At 38.3% G+C, this 21,299-nt stretch overlaps 1 protein-coding gene across 3 annotated transcripts in view; it reads left to right on the forward strand.

The window, feature by feature from the left end:
• The window catches only part of MTPN (myotrophin), a 49,167-nt gene that overhangs the window by 9,849 nt on the left and 18,019 nt on the right, over positions 1-21,299 (forward strand). For 2 of the 3 annotated variants that reach the window (XM_067536125.1, XM_067536126.1), the window contains 2 exons: positions 11,097-11,210; positions 12,271-12,354. In XM_067536125.1, the coding sequence (XP_067392226.1) occupies positions 11,097-11,210; positions 12,271-12,354 (198 nt within the window). Of the gene's footprint in view, positions 1-11,096; positions 11,211-12,270; positions 12,355-13,178; positions 13,912-21,299 lie in introns of those variants that run through there. The other variant, XM_067536128.1, reaches the window with a different exon arrangement.

A 21,299-nucleotide genomic window follows, 5' to 3' on the forward strand; every position in this document is an offset into this window, starting at 1 on the left:
CCTTAACTTTGAATAAATTTGTTGTTGAACTAAACTAGTTGAATTAAATTGAAATGAAAAGTGTTCTCTCTGCACCTGCAGAAGAGGCTATTGCAGTCAAGAGATTGTAGTATTCGACAAACTCTGGTCCCAGGTGCTTAGCCAGTGACTTTACTTGTTCGATGATCTGACTTTCTTTATAACTTCAGCAGCAAACATGTATGCTTAATATTTTTATTTTATTTAAATTAGTTTAATCGATTATGAAAACCTATAGTAAGACCTCATTTCAAAGGTTATTTTTAAAAAGAAAAATGTATTTAAATTTTAAAAATCCATTTTTATTAAAAATCATAGAATTTTATTCACCCTTTTGGCTGTTCCTGCTCATGTGCTTCTACAGTGAAAGCCTTGTAGGATCCTTCATACCTGACTCACATGGGGATATTTGGAAGCATCTTGCTTTTCTGTATAGCTAAACCTTCTTGTACAACATTCACCCGCTCTTTGGCTAGAGGATGTAATCTTTTAGAGCCTTGAATGGGGGTTGTAATAAACCATTCACTCCATTTCACTTATATTCATGTGTTGCAGCTAGCAAAATTCTTCATTAACAGTAAACAAACTTTATTGCAAGATTTTATTGGAAAATTGACGTATGTTCAACAAATATATTAAACAAGGAAATGACCTTTCCTAAAAAAGTTTCCCACGTGAGTTCATAGCTGAAAATTGTATTCTTTTAGTTTTTGTGAATGGTAGTAAAGTCCATAGTCAAAACCTTTCTGATATTCACACCTGGGCATCTCTTTTTAATACTGAACTCTGATGAAACTTGAGAAGCTTCCTGTAGATGATCTTCTATCTATATATTAATATAAAGCTGCGATAGGAAGATAAACTTTTTAAACTAAAACACACTTAGGACACTGCTGTAAAACTGAATTTTCTAATTGTTTACATCAAATGTTTACTTCAGGATAAAAATTAGTATTGTTTGGATATTATTGTCTGTACTACCCAACTTGTTTGGTTTTTTTCCTAAACTGAAAAGGGGTTCAACATTGTGGAGTCACAGAAACTTGTTCTTGTAAATAGCTTTTTCATTTCATTCATGTGATTCTGTGCATGTAGTCACACTAAAATTTAATTCCACATCTGTGACTGTTAATCTCACTGAGGAATAGTGATAATTCAGTACTGTGAGTAATCCCTTTATGGCTGGTAACACCAGGGAATAGCTACATAAGATTTAAAAAAAAACCAACACAAAAACAACAACCAAACAAAGCCAAACCCCAAGATAATATCTTGACAAATGTAAAGGGCAGTAATATGGATATTAACTAAAAACAGGTATAATTTACTTTTGGATCAAACTGCGCGCGCGCACACACACACCCCTCCTCTCCCCCCCTCCCCCGTGGTTGGATTTGAGATAGCAATGAAAAATTTTAAAGGGTGAGTGGGATCCAAGCAGTCTTGTCTCAGGTACAATTGGATAACAGGGAAAAGTAATAAATTGAGCATTGAGTTAATTCCCAGTGACTGGAGAAGTGAGTAGCATTTTGTTTGAGTAGAGATGTTTTTAGAAGAGATTATGTTCCAGAATATTAAGATACCATTTGAGTTTTTTCATATTCAGATTTAATTTACTAAAACATGTTGATAAATGTACTGTTTATGTAGTCAATTATATTGCACTCATAGTGTTTACACGTTTCCCATAGAGTACAGTATTTTTCAAGAAGTCTGTTACTGTTAAATAGACACTTAAAAGGTTTTTTAAGAAACACAGAGCCCAAATATATCATTGACAATACAGGAAATTGAAATCCTTAGCTTTGTCTGAGGTCATAGTGCAATGTGTTTGGACAATTAAAAGGAATGCATTTCCGAACTCTCATTATAATCAGACCACACCACTCTCTGATACAATTTCCTACACATTTTGGGAAAATGGCAGGAGGATTAAATTTCTGTAGATGAGAAGGCTACTTTTCCATACTAGTAGGTTGGGATCAGATAAATAACATTAATATTGTAGGCGCTAACTGGCTCAGACCAACTATGTCTGTTGCCCTCTGGGCTTGGATGATTTTACTTAACTATCATCTGGCTCCCAGGTGGACTGAAATATCATTTTCCACTTGGTATGTCCCTGGAGGGCTAAACAGTCCGAAGTGGCAATAGTGCTTGGTTTTGGGTCAAAGTCTGTGCTGACTTTGGACAACCACTTCACTAAAATATGGAATTACCAGATGGTCTGGTAAAATTCAGGGTTGTCAAAGAGAACGGAAACTAAAGTATGCTCAGCTGATATATCAGGTGTGGAGATTTTCTTCCCCATCCCTCAAAAATGTTCCGTTTTGAATGCTGTTAGATTCAGAAAAAAAATACATGGCTTACAGAAAATGTACATGTAGCCATCTCTAGTAACAGCACTTAGAATATCTTATTTACTGCTCTATTTCTGATACTCAGAATTATTTTAGCTTGTTCCTATGCTGCTTTCTGTTGTTTTTCCTATTTTCCCAAAAGGGTGATACTTTAGTTCTACTGAAGTCTCAAGTGCCTCTTTAACTCAGAAGAAAGTCTGTGATACCAGGTTTTTTGGACAAAGGATTGATTGGGAATCCTTGAGTTTAAGCTATGTCTCTAAGTAGCTTGAGAGAAGCTAGGCCACTGGTCCATGTATTCCCATGTCTTCACCTGGGACTTAAATGTTAAAGAAATAAATGTGGGAACTGACTTTGTGTCATTCTTCTCCTACAGACTACTATTGCTGTGGGTGGGCTGATCTGATACTTCAGCTACCAATTCAACAAACCACTTCATTTGTCGTCAGACTTCTTGAATAGTCCCCCCAACAGTATTAAGTTATTCCTTTTTCTTCTCTCTCCTTTTTCCCTTGAACTTTATGCCTGTTGCTCCCTCTTATTTATTTCTGCCAGTGTCTCATTCCTCAGTCTATTGATGCTTCTCTTAAATATGGCTCAGGGAGTGAGAGACGAAGCTCGGGCTTAACTGTTACCACTAGGCCACCTCTTTTGGCTTGCTCCTCTTCCTGCATGTGTCTCTTCTGCTTTTTTGGTTTCTGCACACATCACTTCCTTAGAAGTGCCAGAATGAAATCTGTGATGATCTGGTCAGTCTCACCTTGTTCCTGCCGTGCCACAGAGGAAGCACCATATGCAGGAGAAGTACAAGTATGTTGACTTTTCAGATTTCATTTTTCCTCCATATCACATTATTTTCCTGTTGCATATTGTTTCCTCGCAGCGGTGAAAAATGTAAAACTGACCAAGTTTCATATTTCAGTCCATAACTGCACTGCAGGGGAAATAATATATGCAAGAATGATCTTGAGTGGGGACTCAAAATTGGGAGTCGGGGAGAAATACATTGTCGTGTCCCACTCAATTTAAGCCCTTATCTATGTGTTGGTCATATAATCTCTTGCAAACTAAACTACAGTGAAAACTACTCAAGGTGTCAGTCACTTGCATAGTAGTATGCAAAAACCAAAATATCCTCTACAAATTTAATATCCCACACTTATCAAACCTTGGCACCACTTTGTGGTCTAAATATGGTGCATTATACAGTAGCTATACTGACATAACCTCAGTGTAGATGTAGCCTACAGCAGTACAAGGGGTTTTGTTGCCGCAGTAACACGATTTCCCTGAGCAACGGTAACTAGGTTGATGGAAGCATTCTTCTATTGACCTAGCCATATTTACACTAGGAGTTAGGTTGGCATAGCTACGCCCTCAGGGATGTGAGTTTTTCACACTCCTGAGCCCCATAGCTATGGGAACCTCCATTTTAAGTGTACATGAGGCCTTACTCTTCTGGCTTGCAAATGTTTTGTATTTGATACTGGTGGGAGATTGAGAATGTTGCCACAGAGAGAACTTACTGGAGGACCTAATTTTACACTTTTTTTACTTTGAACAGTTCTGTTATCAGCTTATCAGACATGCATAACAGATTTATGTTGCTGTTCCATCTAATAGTGTTAACTTTGAGCCTACGTTCAGTGCAGCGCCTCATCTACCAGTAAAATGTTAATTAGTAGTACTGAGTCAATTATTAAGTATACGTTTTAAGATTTATTCTCTTGGAAATATTTGACTAAATATTCTAACCCGGTGAGTTTCTACCCTTTGAACTCAATATCATTGCTTAAAGTTTATGGGCTTGATTTTCATTTTATGCATGTATAAAACTTCTGCTTTTTCTGAAGTCAGGAAAGGGAACAAGTTTCTAGAAGCTCTCACTAGAAAATGTAGAGTTCATCCTTGTTCTGTAGATATGTTCAAATGGTTTGCAGGTTTATTGTCTAAAAATACTGATACGACAGCTAAAATACAGATGACTCAGTAGTTTAATTTATTTAGCAGTTTGTTTCTGGAATTGTTCTTTAGGTTGAGACGAAGGGTTTCAGATTGCATATGATTAGTGTTGGGGTAAATTGGGATTTGTTTACCGGTAACATTACAACCACCAAAGAAGATCTCTAATAGCTTATCCTTTGTTGTCATAAGCCAACAGAAGTATAATAGTGCTTAGAGCTTGTATAGCACTTTCAAAGCACTTGCATGCCCTTAAGCAGACAAGATTCACAGAGATAGGGCAAGTAATTTAATTTGTCAATTTTCCTGGGAATTCAAGGCTTTTTTATAAAACAAGAAAATACTGTGCCTGTGTTCCAGCCAAGGCGTAAGTACTAGGGTAGACATGGGTCTTTCTTGCTTCTGATATAGTAATAAAAATGCCTTAGTCCTGAGTACTAGCACTTGCACTGTTGCTACACTGTGAGAACAGCTGGTCTGTTTGCAAATAGGTATGCAATCTTCCTGTGCAGATGTACTCTAGGAGTTCCTGGCTTCCAGCCCTGTGCTCAGTCACTTCGACTGCACTGCCTTCCCTGGTTTCACTAGTGAAACTAATTGGAGAAAACAGGCTCTGAATCTACCCCAATAACACTGGTCTGTATGCACCTTTCCACTGCCAAAAATGCATTTCTTGTTTCTCCGTATCTGTGAACAGTTTCTTCTCATCACTTGTCTGCCTGCTCAGTTCATCTCTTGAGCCTGTTGTGCTCTCCAGAGCTCTGTCCTTGTGAAGGCTGCTACTACTTTCACTTCAGTAGGACGAAGGAATAGAAGGTAGAGAATTTTTTTCAAAGTATCCCTCAAGCCATAGATGGAGGAGTGAAGGGAGCCACCTGTATGGAAGAGGAAGTAAGCAGTGATTGGGGGTGGGGGGAGGTGAGGACCAAGCCCCTTTATTACTCAGTTCTTTCATTCAGCTCCAACTTGAAACTGAGCTGATCTTGTCAGTCTCATTGCTTCCTTCCTTGCCTTGCCCCACCCCACCCCACCCCGAAGACACAAGAATAAAAAAGATCAGTGAAAACTGATTAGGCCAGCCAGTTTTCACTCTGTTGTAGCTTGTGGAAGCACTTAGCAGCAACAGAAACGAGGTTTTATTTAAAAAATGCATATTTAGGCCATGTCTACAACTACAGGTGCTATAGCAGCACAGCTATAGCATTATAGCTATGCTGCTGTAGTAAGTACCATAGTGTAGAACAGTGGTTTGCAAACTTTTTTGCATTCACCTTACCATTAATGGAATCTGTCTGTCTGTGCCCCACCTCCTCCCCTCATTACTGTACTGCCAGGGTGGCTTCAGCAGCAGAGCTTGGGCCTGGAGGTAGGATGGGCTGGAAGCATGGCCCTCCCTCCCCTCTTCCCCCCCCCATGGGGCTGGCCCCAGCCTGGAGGTGGAACGGGATTGAGGGAGGAGTGAGCCTGGAAGTGTGGTGCATCCCCAATTGTTCTAGAGGGCACACCCCACATTTTGAGGACGACTGGTGTAGATACCACCACGATAGAAGGGGTTTTTCTGTAACTGTAGTAACTCCACATCCCTGAGTGACAGTAGCTAGGTTGATGGCTGTACTTGCACCGGAAGTTTAGGTCAGCTTGGCTGCAGTGCTTATAATCTAAAAATAACCTCCAGAAACATCTAACAAATCTGAGACTTTTTATCTATGTACTTTCTCAATGTCAAATAGATGCAAATATTAGCATTAAAACACTTTCAGGCAACTGTTTTAAGTTTGGAATTTGTTTTGCATTTAGAGTGTATTAAATTTGGTTTTATCAAATAAAATTATGGTAGGCATATTGCCCTCCCCATACTCCCTGATTGTCTCACCCCCTTCTCCCCCCTAAAAAAACTCCTTGATTGCTTGCCAGCTCCCTGCCTGCTCCACCTAGAGAGTAGGATTGACTGCATTTCCCTAAACTAAAAATGGGACATTCGGGATTGGCCGAAGCCACCTGCTGTTGCCACTTACAAAGAGGACATCTTAGAGTCCACCAAAATTCTTTGGCAAACTCCCTGTTCTGGTACCCGCTGCCAACAGAACAGAGAAGAGGTGCCAAGTTTCCTCATGGGACATAAGTTTTTTTTTCACATTTATGAATGCTGTGTAGGTGACAGTTTCCATTTTTGTTTTGATTTATTTTTTTGTATTTGACATGTTTGACCATCTTGGTATGGCCTAGGGCGTGGACTACCAATATTCAACAATGAAACGAAACTAAGACACCTCACATACCCTCTATTCTTTCACCCACAGTACCGTGCCTCCCAATTATTGCATCCACTGTACACTACAGACTAGCCACACCATAGTTTCAGAATACAGAATTCCACATTTGTTAATCCCCACCCCAAGTCTAACTTTTGGCATTAGTAAATATCTTTATTTTTCTCTCATGCTCAGTCAAGGGGGAAATAAATGTAGTTCTTTGCAATACTAATAGAAACTATCATAAGATGTATGTATGTATACCCTGATATATTGCATAAAACAAACTAATATGTAACTGGGAATTCAGAGAAATGGCAGAGGAAAATATATTTTGATACCTGTAGCATTAATTTGGTTTCTTACAGCTCCTATTGGACAAGTGCACCCTAATCAAAGGTTTGAAGTAGTGGGAATTTTTTTACTTAGTTTTTTACATTGGCGATATCAAAGGTTTTAGGTACCAATTTTAAAATCAAAGATCCAAAGTTCATCCAGCATTTACCAAATATTCCTGCCCCCTGGCCTTCTTGAAATAGACATCAGTTGAGAATGGAAAAGGAGAGTTGAAAATAAAGTTCAACTGCAGTGTTTAGCACTGAAAGCTTTCCTTGAAATTTTATTTCACGGAATATCTAATAGATAAACAAAGATCTGTGGAGAAGATTTAAAATAAATTCTCTAATCTTCATAGAGAATGTTTGGGGAAAATATAAATTGGAATTTATTACTCATGGCTTCCCCTCAAATTCCTTTCTGTAGAAAAGTCTAGTTGAAATTTAAAAAAAAAAAAAAAAAAAAAAGCTGCTTACTCTGTGGGTACATAACTGAAGTCATATTACTTTTGTCGAAATAAGTTTATCCAATTATCTAAATCACCAGGAGATCTTGTTGCATCTGGTGGTTATTAGTGAGAAGTGGAAAAAGTGGTATGTGGACTTGTTTTTAGGATTTGAACAGGCATCTCAGAATCCAAAAAATGTGCACTTTAATTGCTTCAGGAGAGGTTGGATATTGGTGTAGACATTCCTTTATAGTTTTCACAGTTTCCAAATAAACAACCTTTTAGTAGCACAATGGTGACATTTAAAGGGCATTGAGCCAAAATGGAAAGATACTAGTCTAGCATGGTTTAATAGGCTAGCAGGAAAGTAATGAACTTTTAAATTATCACTTAATTGTGTGACCACTTGGAATTTATAGTTTGTCGTTAAACTTCCTCATTGTGCCTTTTTAATGGGCTGATGTCATAGTGAATTGTAGGAACAAAGCCAATTCACTTTTCTAATTTGAGCTGCAAAAAAATTGAAGAATTTAATTAAATGATTGGACTTGAATAATTTTCTGATTAAGTGCAGATACTACAAACCTGCCCTTTCAGTTTTAAGAAATGAGACAATGGTGGCTGGCATTGACAAATTCCTGAACTGACTAGTACAATTCAGAACCTTGTCCAAAACTGAAATCTCAAGCTAACCTGGCTTATTTTTCCCCTCAAGGATGCATTGTTAAACAATTATAATAAACATACTGTTGACAGCATTTTTGTCTATGAATTAACAACCTGAAATATATTTTAATAGTGAATTGCCACATTCCAGAAACATGGTGATAGTTATTCTCAAAGAATGGAGACCTCTGTAAAATGAGGCCTTTTAATTTTGAAACATTGAAAGATTTTTGAAGGTATCTTAAACTGGATTTGTTCTTCAGTTTGAACTCAGGCTTTCAGGAATCCTGTGGGGGAAGGGAGGGGCACAATGAGGGATGGAGGACTTCCACTCTGAAATGTTCAGTATTAATATAATTAAGTGTTATCAAGGTTTTAATAAACTTATATTGACAAGGTTCTTATGAAATTCTCCTAATTTTTGTACTAGAAGAACAATTTTATTCAGAACTTTTTCCAGCAGGTTTAACAATTTCTCTGAAAAGTCTGACTATGAATACATAACAGGAGCAGATTGTTTTTTAGTCTAGTAAACTCTACAGAACAAAAACAGAGTAGCTAGATTTTATTCCTTGTGCATCAACAAAATTGTTTAGTGCGTTTGAGTTGGTTACAGTTCACACCTCACTGAACGCATTTGGGTTGGTATCACTTGATGATGATAGTAATATAAAAGTTTTTATATCAAATGTTCTAGTTTACAAAATACTCCAAGACACAAAATTTCAATGCCATTTCTAATAACTTTTAAGAGAAGGTTCATACTCTAGCAAATAAATCAAGATCACAATCTTTTTCCACACCACTCCATAATCTATAAATGTTAAGATAGAGACAAAATCAATACATGCCAAGTTATTACAAATTGAAGATGTGGTACAACAGTGTAAATTATGTGGGTAGCAGAATGTGCCATTAAATTAAACTAGAATATAGTAATATTGACTCTAATCTAGTGGTCGCCTACAAGGTGGAGTTACTCCAGATTATCTGTTCCAGATTAACTACATGTGTGGAAGCTTTCATTCCAGAAAAAGTGTGTTTTATCCCAAATTAGCTTAATCTTTTTCCAAATTTACTCTAATACCAAAAATATAAAAGCATTCCCTTGATTGTTTTATAGTGGAATGGAAGTGAGAGAGAGAGGTGAATGGACAGTTTAACTTCCTGTTAGGAGGATCATAGTTATTTGCTTACTTTTCTGACCATAAATATTTATGCTGAGCTAACCAAAACTGGCAGCAATCTGGCTAATTCGTATTAACTATGGAACCTACTGAGACTGTTGCCTAAAATTTCCAAATGAAAGATAAAGGAGTAGAAAGTAGTCTTGTCTCGTACTGCATAGAGTATAAAGTGAACTCCTACTGTGGCCATAAACATCAGTTTAGTGGCTGAAGGTACATGTATCCAGAATCCTCCAGTAGTAGTTCTGGCACAGCATCAGGTGTCCATAGGTAAGGTTGCAACAGGTTCCATTACAAGCCCAATTTTGGCCCTCTTCTAAAATTTACAAATCTCATGGCCTTAAAATGAGTAAACTGGGACTGAAGTAGAACTTATTTTACTAAATTCCAAGCAAATTTGACACAGGATTCAGGAATAACTCCCTAAAAATAGAATTGTTCAGGCAACTGTTGATATTTTTTCATTTGCCACTCTGTAGCCAAAACCACCCAAGAGTGAGAATTTTGTTTGCAGAATTCCCCACAAATGAGAATTAATGTACAGAACCAAAGTTTTAGTTAATATTTGAAGTTAGAAATTTTGATCAACTCTTGAACTGAAACGGCTTCAAATTAGTGACAAAGTAATGTGTAACTTGATCTCTGGAACTCCTAGGACAGTGTGGTGTTGGGGTCCCACAGACTTCTTTTGTGAAATTCATGAGATTTGCAGGGTAGGTGTAGGGACTGGCAGGGGATTTTGAGGAAACCTTGAATTGCCTTTTAGAAAAACACGTGGAGGACTTTCGGCCTGCAAGGCTGGAAAAACCAGCATATTCCCTCAAGTGCTGAATTTATTTGCACACTGAGTCACTTAACACTGTTCAGAGTCAAAAACTTTTCAGTTGTTGTAAGTAACAACCTGGTTTTATTTTGGGTTGTGTAAACCAGCAGAGGGAATACAGCTATTTATTTCTATAATTAGGGTGTTTTTGTTTTTGTTTTTCTGTGTTCATCTAGTGAATTCCGATAGTTGAATACTTACGTTGGTCCTGTTAAAGGAGTAGCATTAATTTATTCCTTTTCCTTCACCCTGATTTGGTTGGCTGTTTTCAGTATATCCTTTCATTTTCCATAAACTTAAGATACTTCAAAAAATGCCATTTAGGTTTTAGACTATTGATCAAATGATGCTGACTGTCTTCTACAGGTATCCAGCCTCCTCAGTGTAAAGAGCCTAAAGGCCTGTAAAAGCAGATAGCTAGGTTGCCTTCTAGTTGTTTGTCTTTATTGGTTAGTAGGGGTGATGAGCAACGAGTGAGGGGTGATTGGCATGACAGCTGCCATACAAGAGGAGGAAAAGGGGGTAGAAACAAGAGCCATTCTTGGCTGTTACTGGAGCTGCCATCCACCAACAGAAGAATGCTTAGAGGAGGAGGAAAAAGAGGCAGCTGAGCAGCATGTGCAGTAGGGTTAGAAGGCTGCACAGTTCCTTTAGAGGAAAAGGGAATCGAGTTGCATGAAAATATGTGCAGAGGGAGATGGGGGACACAAAATGAGACTGATTATCTTTCTTCAAAACAACAAACATTTATTTCATTAAGTATGTCTAAAAATACATGTACTTATTTTTCCAAGTAAGCAATTGCTCTATTTGACATATAGATATTAATTCAATCACAGAAGGGGAAGTAGACTGCAAAGCAATCTCTGGAAAGTTGACTATATCTGAAAAAGTGGCAGGACCACTCATCTCTTGTGTTTTTTCTTGAGTAATACACTAAATAATTCACCAGACATTATCTGAGATGTTGGCTCTTCTAGCTCTATTTTAAAGGATATTGCATAAGTAAGGAAATCTAATGAATTTTCCTCTATTCTTTATAAGGGTGAAGATGTCAACCGGACACTGGAAGGTGGGAGGAAACCTCTTCACTATGCAGCAGATTGTGGGCAGCTTGAGATTCTGGAATTTCTGCTATTAAAAGGAGCTGATATTAATGTATGTTTAGCAAATTGCAGGTAGATTTTAGATTGACATGTTATGTGCCTTGTGTAATTGTTTGGATTAGATGTGCAAAGTGCTTTTTGTAAAAGCCTCATTGTGAAAGACTGAAGCAAATGTCTCAAGTGAAATACACCAATTTCATGTAATTGAGAGAGATCACTGAGTGAAATGTTTAAAGAACAAAACAGACTTGAAGCATATCTATATGTTCATTTTAGCATGTAAATTACACGCAATGTAGAAATTAAGTTCTATTTGCTAGTTTCCATTAAAAATGCAAGCTAAGTCTGGTCAGTGAAAACCAGGATTCAGCAGTCACATCTGGCACTTTGCAGATAGATGAGAGTTAAGATATTGTGGAGTTGTACATAGCTGTATCGGGAGAAGATTTTTGTTTAGACTTAAGTTATGACAGAGTTGCTGCCAAGGGAAACTTTTTCTCTCCTATTCACCCAGAGGTTTGTGTGGACTACAGTTAACACCTCTCTAAACAGTACACTTCAATAATTCTGTGCACTTTAAAACCCCTAAAACTTTGGAATGTTTGGAATTGAACAGCTAAGGACTTAACTTACAAGTCTCTCTTCTTTGCTTCCTTGGGTTTGGGAAAGGTGGACATTTTCTTTCAACTTGTGTTCTCTCTCCTGATTTCCTTTTCCTTCTGTGTAGCTATTCTGTATAGTGTGGCCTTAATATATCTTTAACAATTGGCCCCTGCTTCGCTCCAAAATCAACAAAACAAAACTAAATGGACTTTCCAGCAAGGCAAATAAATCAAACTTGGTGTTTTGAAGCCAAGCTGTTGTGGACATCTGAGCCAAGAAAGTTGTCCCAAAAGTTACAAGTCTGCAACAGGAAAATCTTTTAAAACAGTAACTTTCAAACTCCTGATGTGGTTTTTTTTTTTTTTTTTTTTTTTTTAATGGGGGTAGTTTTTTTTTAAATTTTAATTATATTAAAAATCAATGTACATAGCATAAAAGCTAAATGTGACCTTTTTAATATAAGTGTGAACTTGTGCTTAAAGTAAATGTCTTGGTTCCTGTCTTTACAGGCTCCAGATAAACATCATATCACACCACTCCTATCAGCAGCCTATGAGGGCCATGTCAGTTGTGTGAAATTGCTTCTGTCAAAGGTGAGACTTAAATGTTTACCCAGTACTAGCTCTTTTAACCTGTCCATTAATGAAGTTCAGTACTCTGACTTTAACAGTAACAAGGTGGACCATGTGGGTTCAAAATAACTGAACAGGATAAGCATTCATGTCATCAGACCAGTGGCCGTCACTTCATTATACAGAAACTAGCGTCTGGTGCTGCTGATTTCCTGTGCATGGGCCAAGGGAGCAGGAAGAAGAAGTAGTGGTTGTCTACTGGTTTTTGGGTTTTTTTGGTCCGACCACCATTCGGCATTCCGTATTTTGGTAGACGCAACAAACTTGATTTCTAGCAAACATATTGGATTCTTAAAAAGCAAAGTGACCATGGAAAAATCCTACTTACAAACTTCTTTTCTCACTATTTTCTTTAATTCTAAAATATCTTTTTATCGCCTCACTCTTATTTGGGCACTGTTATGCAGAGCCCTATAGTCTGTATTGGTTGCAGTAGAAGTAGAAAATCTGTTTAGTGAGTAGAATTTAGTTGAAACAAGAAGTTATTTTACTGAACTCTTAAGATCATTGTCAAAATGGAGTACAGCTTTCTCAGTTGAATGACTTGCAAGTGTAGATATAATGTCAGGCTTAGTCTCTTTGCTGACATCCTACAGTTTCTGTAACTTTATTATTACAGAACTGATACACTTTGAGAAACTAGTAAAAGCATAAATTAAGATTGCTCTAAGTGTATTACTGATACTTAATTAATGAAATTTCAGAATACAGTGCTATTACAATCTTCCCTCTTCCTAGTGCATACCTTGTGCAACACTTGTTCATCAATACCTTTTACCCCTTAGCTTCCCTTTAGGACACATGCCTGTAAAATATCAGGTGAACTTGCCTGTTTTTCCTGAGTCTACTTTGAGGGCCCTGCAGATCTCTTCAGAATCCCACCAACTGACTACAACTTTTGGATGTGAAAAACAAACAAACTTCTAATGATTAAACATAATAGCTGTCACTAACCCTTCTACTACTTACTACACTAAGGAGAACCTAATATTATAAGAGCCAAGGAGTGCTGCTTTTTCCAATCACAGTCCAGCTCCCCAGCCCCTCTGTGATCTATCTCACCTAAAGCGCCAACTGACAATCCTTCAAATTCAAGCCCCCCAAAGTTCCGAACAGGCAGTTTCGGTAGAGCGTCTATTCAAGAGTACAAGCTCCTGTGTTTTTTTTGTGCATCCCAGCAGCTTATGTTATTTTTGGTCTTTGTCCCACAACATACTTAGTATACAATTTTGCTTAATGCTTATCCTACAACATCTAATTACACAATTTCAAGTTAACATTGTAAATTCTCCACAAATGTGAATATATTTCAAACTGCGGTTAGGGTTTTCGTGGCCCAGGAGGTAGAACTCTTCCTGAGTTATTCACAAATTAATTAAAACAATTGTTAAAGGGTTCTGCTTGGAATATATATTACTTCTTATTTAGATTACCAACTGATTTATTGACAAGAAAAGGCACACCAAAAGAACTTAGTATGATCACAGCTAATGGAGTATATAAATATGAATTCTAAAGAGGTACAAGAAAATTAAGACTGTGTCTCTGGTTTTTATCACAGTAGCAGTGTTAATTTTCAAGTTAATTTCCTTTTTAAACTGTTCTGGTGTGGTAAGGTACTATGGCACATCTCATACATAAGTTAGGGAAATGCAGTCTAGATGAAATTACTGTAAGGTGGGTGCACAACTGGTTGAAAGACCATACTCAGAGTAATTATCAATGGTTCGCTGTCAGACTGGTCGGATGAATCTAGTGGGGTCCTGCAGGATTCAGTCCTGGGTCTGGTACTATTCAATATTCTCATTAGACTTGGATAATGGAGAGGAGAATAGCCTTATAAAATCTGCAGGTGAAATTTGGGAGCGGTTGCAAACTCTTTGGTGGACAGGATTACAATTCAAAACAAATTTGAGAAATTTGAGGATTAGTCTGAATTCAACTAGATGAAATTCAATAAAAACAAGTGCAAAATCAAATACTCAACTACAAAATGGGGAATAACTGGCTAGGTGGTAGAACTGCAGAATACGATTTGGTGGTTTATAGTCATTTGCAATTGAATGAGTCATCCAGTGAAAAAGGCTATTGTTATACTGAGGTGTATTATAGGAGTGTTTATACGTGGGTGGTAATTGTCACAGTCTACTTGGCACTTGTAAGATCTCAACTGGTGTACTGTGTCCAGTTCTGGGCACCATGTTTCCAGAAAGTTGTGAAAACATTGATGAGAGTCCAAAGGAGAGCAACAAAAATAAAATTTCAAAAACCTGACCTATGAGGAAATGTTTAACCAAAAAAAAAGTTTCCTTTTGGCAATGTTTCATTTTGAGAAAAGGAGATTGAGGGCTGGTCTACACTACACAGTTAGGTCAACATAAGGCAGTTCGTCAACCTAAATATGTCATTGTCTACACCAGGGGTGGGGAATGTCTGGCCCGCGAAATCATTTGGTTTGGCCCTGGCGGCGGCGGGGAATTCGGCGGCGGCGTGGTTTCGCAGCGGCGGCGGCGTTCCGTGGGGGGGGCAGTGCCCGCCGCCAAAACTCTGCCGCCGTTTGCCCCTTTTCGGCGGCGGGGGGACTTCGGCGGCGGGCACTGCCCCACGCCCCCCACGGAACCCTGCCGCCGCCGTGAAACCGTGCCGCCGCCGAATTCTCCCCAGCCGCCAGGGCCACCATCAGGCCCTTGACATAAAAAAGGTTTCCCACCCCTGGTCTACACAATAGCCTTCTTCCCACTGATATAAGTGCCCTACTACACTAGCATCGTAACTCCACTGCCACAAGAGGTGTAAGTCTCTTATGTCAGTGTAGTAGGGTGAGGCAGTGTCTATGTAGACACTGTCCCATACACTGGCTGTTGACTGTCTTGTCAATTTCACGGCTTCGGACAAGAAGGCCAGGAAGCTAGAGCCAAGCGCCCCTCCTCATTCCCGCCCTGCACCCCCAACATCCCCTGGCTGCCCTGGAGAGCTGGGTGGCTTCATACTCCATTCCCAGTTGGGGGTCAGGTCAAGAAGCCAAAGTGCCCCCACCCCGCCGGGAGCAGGGCAGCCATGTCAATTTCACAGCTGCAGGAGGGCAGCCAGACTTCTGCAGGGAGCTGCCATGGAGTTGAGAGGCTGTGCTCAGTTCTCCATATTGCCCCTCCTAAGTTGGTGGAAGCACTTCTGGTGAGGATGCACATCACTGCCCAAAGGAAGGTAATGTGGACATGAACCTCCAAGGTAAATACTGCAGTGACTGTAAGTTGACCTAATATAGGTTGAGTTAAGTTTCTAGTGTAGACATACCCTGAGGGTGAACCTGATAAGTCTTCAAATATGTTAAAGTCTATTATAAAGGGAATTGTGATTGATTGTTCTCCAAGTCCACTGAAGATAGGACAAGAAGTAACTGCTTAATCTGCGGCAAAGGAGATTTAAATTAGATATTAGGAAAACTTTCTAACTAAAGGGTAGTTCGTCTCTGAAATAGACATCCAAGGTAAATTGTGGAAGCTTAATCAATGGAAATTTTTAAGAACAATTTGATAAACACTTGTCAGGGATGGTCTAGGTTTACATGTCCAGCACGTTGAGCTGAGGCAGGACAATGATGACTTCTTGAGGTCCCTTCCAGCCCTGCATTATCATGCCTTGCATGATTCTGGAAGGGGTGTGAGATTTTCCTTAAATAGCCAAAAGCTTCAGGTGCATTTTATCCAAGTTAAACATTGAACCTCACTGTTGTCTGAGTCAGGCTTTTTCATAAATACATCACTGTCCACCTGGTGTACAATAGCAATGTTGATATAAGTTTAGAAGCCTGAACGCAAGTGTCAACCAATTCTTACACACTGATACCTCAAAGCTGGATATGGTCATAATGCTGTTACAGTCTTGTATAAGTACCTCCAGATTAATTACAAATCTTCATGGAACTGATTCACCACAGCTTACTACAGTGTTTTGCCAAACATAATGCAGATATTGGCTTTCATCAGCCAGTGTTAGCTCATGACTTAAAAAAAGTTAAATTGTATGTCTTCCAATACATAAAATTTGCCTCAGATTTTTCTGGCTGTTTGTTTGAAATGTTTACCTTTTAATAAAAAAGCCTATGGCAACTGCCAGTTTTCTAATTCTTCAGGCAGAGTTTAGTGTTGCACTGTTCCAACTTCCTTCAGTTAGCCAATACCAGTGGAAGCAATGGGTTAAAGTGTTGCATTTCGGGACTCAGCTATACTTGAACTTTCTGTCCAGATCAGTTAAATATCTGAGGTGGTGTTCTCAGTGATAAGACAGACCTGTTCAGTGTATTAAACACCTTAAGACCCTCATCCAAGTGGCATATTGTTATGCTTTGTCTGTTTCATGATCTGAATTACTCATGCTTTTGAAGTGCAGTTACCTAAACTGTGAAACAATTTTAAAATATAGTCAAGTCTGCATGTGACTAGCTTAAAGCTAAAAAAAAATGTGTTGAAAAATGACTGGAGGAAGGAAGTCCATTTAACAGACTATAGCTTAAGCAGAGAATCAAGAATATATAGGAGTTGTTAAATGAGAGAGACTTCTTCATAATGGGGTTTAGAGTGAGCAAAGCGCAGTTTCCAGCTCAGTGATGGCTCGATCTGACACTGTGTGCTTTAAGTTTATTTTGAAACACTTCTAAAAGACTTCACATCAAAGCCCACAAAGACCTGACTGCTTAGTTTTGTACCTTTGCATGTGGCTAAACAAGACAGTCATATTCATTACAAAATCAACTCTTATATTGGCGGTTATATTTCGTCCTGCAAAAGAGATACTTTGGTTTTGATTCTGCTGTGTTCCTATCATCAAATCTTTCAGGTTTCTGAGCTGAAGTTACTTTTAACTTCCTCTGCAAATATAATGAAGTAATGTTGCAGAAAGTGAAAGAGCATTTAGAAGTCCAAATATAGGAAAAACCTAGGTTTAGAATGTGTTGTTTTTTTTAGGATGGGAGGAAATCCATTCTACCCTGTCTGAAGACCTATGACTTTGACAGAACATTTGATAGAAATGGCCAATGGGTAACTAACTATAAGTGGCCTTCAGAACCTGTTACTGTGGGAAATACAAATACAGTTAGCTTTTGAAATGGAGGGCCTCTATTTTTAGCTGTCCACCTTAACATAGGAGAATGTGTTCATTTTTCTGTGAAACTTTGTCTGTTAATCCTATGTAACTGATTCCCTTGGGTGAGTTGGAGACAGTTAGATCCCAGCTGAAAGTCAGATTTAACTCCCAACTGCTGAAATCCAGCCTTTCATGTATCAGGGCTTGTGGGGGAAGGGGGAGGAAACAGAAGCAGTACTCAGCATTTCTCTCTCTTTCTTCTAAGTAACTTCTAAAGTGGAGTATTTTGTCACATAATAGGATTTTGACCCCCTATTTGCTGCTTTACAAATGGGATCAAAGGTGGAGATGGGTAGAACTGATACTGTCCCAGACAACCCCAAAAGGTGATGGTTCTTCCAGAATAGTACAGATGTCAGCTGGAAGACCAATGAACTTGTAGCAGGATTGGTAAACAGTGACAGGTTTGCCTTCTGGACCATTTCTCTGTACATTTAGTAATCCTGCTGCTACAAAAGATACTATTTTAGATATATCCACCCCTGTCTCAGCAGGCTACGTCTTAATTACTGTTGCCTACTCAGGCTGAAAATATCTCTTCTGTTGCTTGAATTTGAATCCCAGTTAACTGAACCCTGAGAACATGATACGCCCTACCCCTTTCTCCACACACTTGTGATGTCAGCCCTACTGTCAAATACAAAATTGGTGAGGAGAGGTTCATGACTTAACCACCTTGTTAAATAATATTTGTTTTTATTCAAGATGAGGAAATTCTGAAATGTTAACTTATGCACTTCCTGACTTCCTTGTTCTGTTAACATTACATTGATGTAGAATTTTTGCATTTAATAATGCTTCTAAGTGGATAATTGATATAAGTAAAGGAACAAACAGTTTAGTGAAGTAGGAAGAATATAGACCATTTTCATGCGTGTAGTTGAGTTATGGTCATTAAAGTAGAATAAGGAATCCAAGTGAAGAACAAGTAGGAAGGATCTTTTAAGTGAAAATGTCCCCCTACCACTTGCTGCATATGTGGTTACTGAAGATTTTATTTAAAACCTGAGATTTTTACTATCAATACATTACCTTTTTGTATAAGACTCTGACAAGACCTTGGTTAGAGTATGTTCTCTGCACCAAGAACTGTTCAAAGAGTGTGAGTGCAAAATGTGTGCTATTATAAAAGTGTAGTTTTGAAGAAGAAAGTTAGGCTTTGTTGAGGTGACCTACATTACAAAAGCTTTAAAAATTCTAGGGGAGAATGATTCAACTGATGCAGGGAAACTGTTTGTTCTTGCACAGGGCATAAAAACGGAGCTTGCTTTAAAGATTACTCTATTTGGAAGCAGTAAAAGCATTTAGACACAACTTATTTGCATAGGATACTAAATGTATGGAAGTTAAGGTCCATTGAAGCAAGAAACTTTCAAGCTGTGATCCTTTGAGATGAGATTGTAACTGCAAAAACTTTGATAGTCTCTTGAAATTGCAGGACAAAGAAATTCTGGACCATTTGGGTTTTAGTACCTAACAATTAATCAAACTGCTGTGTTGCAGCATTGAGAGACCTCAAAAGAAATCTTGAGCCTGGCAACGTTTGCAGTTGGTGTATGCAGGTAAACCTCAATTATATCAAACTCAGGGTTATCCAAAACTCCTTTGTGTCTCATAATTTAAATTTATGTAGCAATCCGCAAGTATTTCCATAACACTGACATCTAATTGGGGTTTACCTGTAATATTTATCAATATATTGGAAATCTGAGCTTGTCTGTGACATACAGAGATGTAAAAATTCCTGTACATCATAGCTGACTGCTTCCAGTATAGTCTTTATTAGAATCTTATGTGGCCTCTGTTAAAATAGACTTTCTCCACATTGTCCAGTTTGTGTTTGGTTCTCTCACTAACAGTTATTCTAAGTATTTAAATAAAACACCTAAAATTAGGTAAATGATTAATGAATTTAGGGTTTTGGATCTAGTCCCTTTTGAACACTTATAACATGGACATTTGTCAATTAATTCACCTTTGAGAAGTGTCTGACATTGATAAAAATCAAGAAAACTGACTTGAGGCAGAATGTTCATCCTTCACCTGCCTTGTTGGAGTCAATAAGATATGTAGAAATAATTCAGTTTTGCCTTCAATACCTGGACATGAGGGGGAAGATGGAAGATTGTAGGTGAAACTTTATTCTTGCCTCTGAATTCCCTAGCTCTTGCTGTTTTACAGCCCAGCGCTTTAGGATTTTCATATTTTTTGTGAAAATATTATATGATATGCAATTTCTTTACAGGGTAATACGAGAGTGCAGTTTAAACTTCTCCTGATTATACCCGGTATACTCTTTTAAAATCATTACATTTCTTAGCAAAATTCTGTCTAACCTCTGGAGTGGCAAAGTAGATAAGAATATCTACAGAAACTGTAAATAAGAATTGTTGTACTGCTGTGTGAAATTTGCATAGCAACTGTCCATTACGATCAGCTCTTACTGTTAGAAGTACAAAATATTATAAAATGAGCTGAATGCAAATGGGGTTAACAATGTGCAAGACAACATAACTAAAATATTATTTACTGCAATAAAATACTAAAAAAAAAAAAAAAAAGGCATACCTCATCCACTGTGCTAAATACTGATGATGTAGCTCTTGGCCCACCTAGTGTACACTAGGTGGTAGGGATGATACAATTGTGTACCAGGTTTTAAAGATAGTTAACCCAGATTAAACATTTCTAACTATTGAACATTTACCTACCTACACGCCCACTCCTGGTTCTGCTTTTTCCTCCTTTCCATTAAATGGGGAGCTCCATTTCTTTGCTGCCTATCTGCTGCAGGAGAATAATTTTCCTGGCCCTCCCAAAAATCCTAAGGCCAGCACTGGTCCTGTGGTCAGAAATCTGGTATACTGCAATTTTTGCATAGGTAGAAATCTCCTTGCTATGCTTGTACCTTAATGCATAAAAGTCAGGTTTGCTTACAAAAGAAATGAGTAAAACTCAAGCTAAAAACTTAAAAGCAAAAGGTTTTGTCTCACCATATGCTGTAGCAGTCTGTACTAGCTGAAAAGCCTTCCAGCTAGGACCACCCTTCCCCCAGTTTAGTGATGCTTTCTTTGTTTTCCAAGTGTTGTAGCTGCCATGAGCAGAAATGGGGCAAAGGGAGGTGAATGGGAGGCCACTGTCTCTCATTTTTATACCCTTCTTCCCTCTTTGAGGATTATCCCCAGCTGGGGTACAGACAATAAGCAGTCTCTTGTGGACGTAAGGTTTGAATTGTACCTGTGATGAAAAGTTATAAGAATCAGAAAATGTTATGAGCAGTTTAAGTTAAAGGTCCCATGTATTAGCCCGGTGAGCAAATGACTTAGAGACTTGCTTTCCTTTCTTCATGTTCCATTTCATTGTTCAGGAAATGGGTGAAAATTTAGTTACGGTTACATTACCCTAACTTCTTACTGTGTTTATCTTCCCTCTATTTAATGCTAATTTCCTTGATAAAATGTCTAAAGCAAAATCTGAATCTGCATGTGGATTTTAGAGCATTTTAAAATCTTGTAAACTGGAAATGTTGGTCTTGGATCAAGACTTCCAAAAGGAGTCCCTGCAGAATACAAGCAGAGAGCAAGGAAAACTTCTGGCTTCAACAGAGTTCTAGTCTTACTAGACATGCTCATGGCACTCTTTAGACGTATCATTTTGACACACACCCATCTGGAGTTGCATATTTTTAACTTTTTCATTATTGATTTCCCCAAGGGGCAACCGGTACTATGCACTAGCTAAGATAAACGTTGAGCAACTAA

The sequence above is a fragment of the Emydura macquarii genome, unplaced genomic scaffold, assembly GCF_026122565.2.
Source record: "Emydura macquarii macquarii isolate MOO-44397 ecotype Brisbane River unplaced genomic scaffold, CSIRO-AGI_Emac_v2 contig_3530, whole genome shotgun sequence".
Taxonomy (NCBI): Eukaryota; Metazoa; Chordata; order Testudines; family Chelidae; genus Emydura; species Emydura macquarii.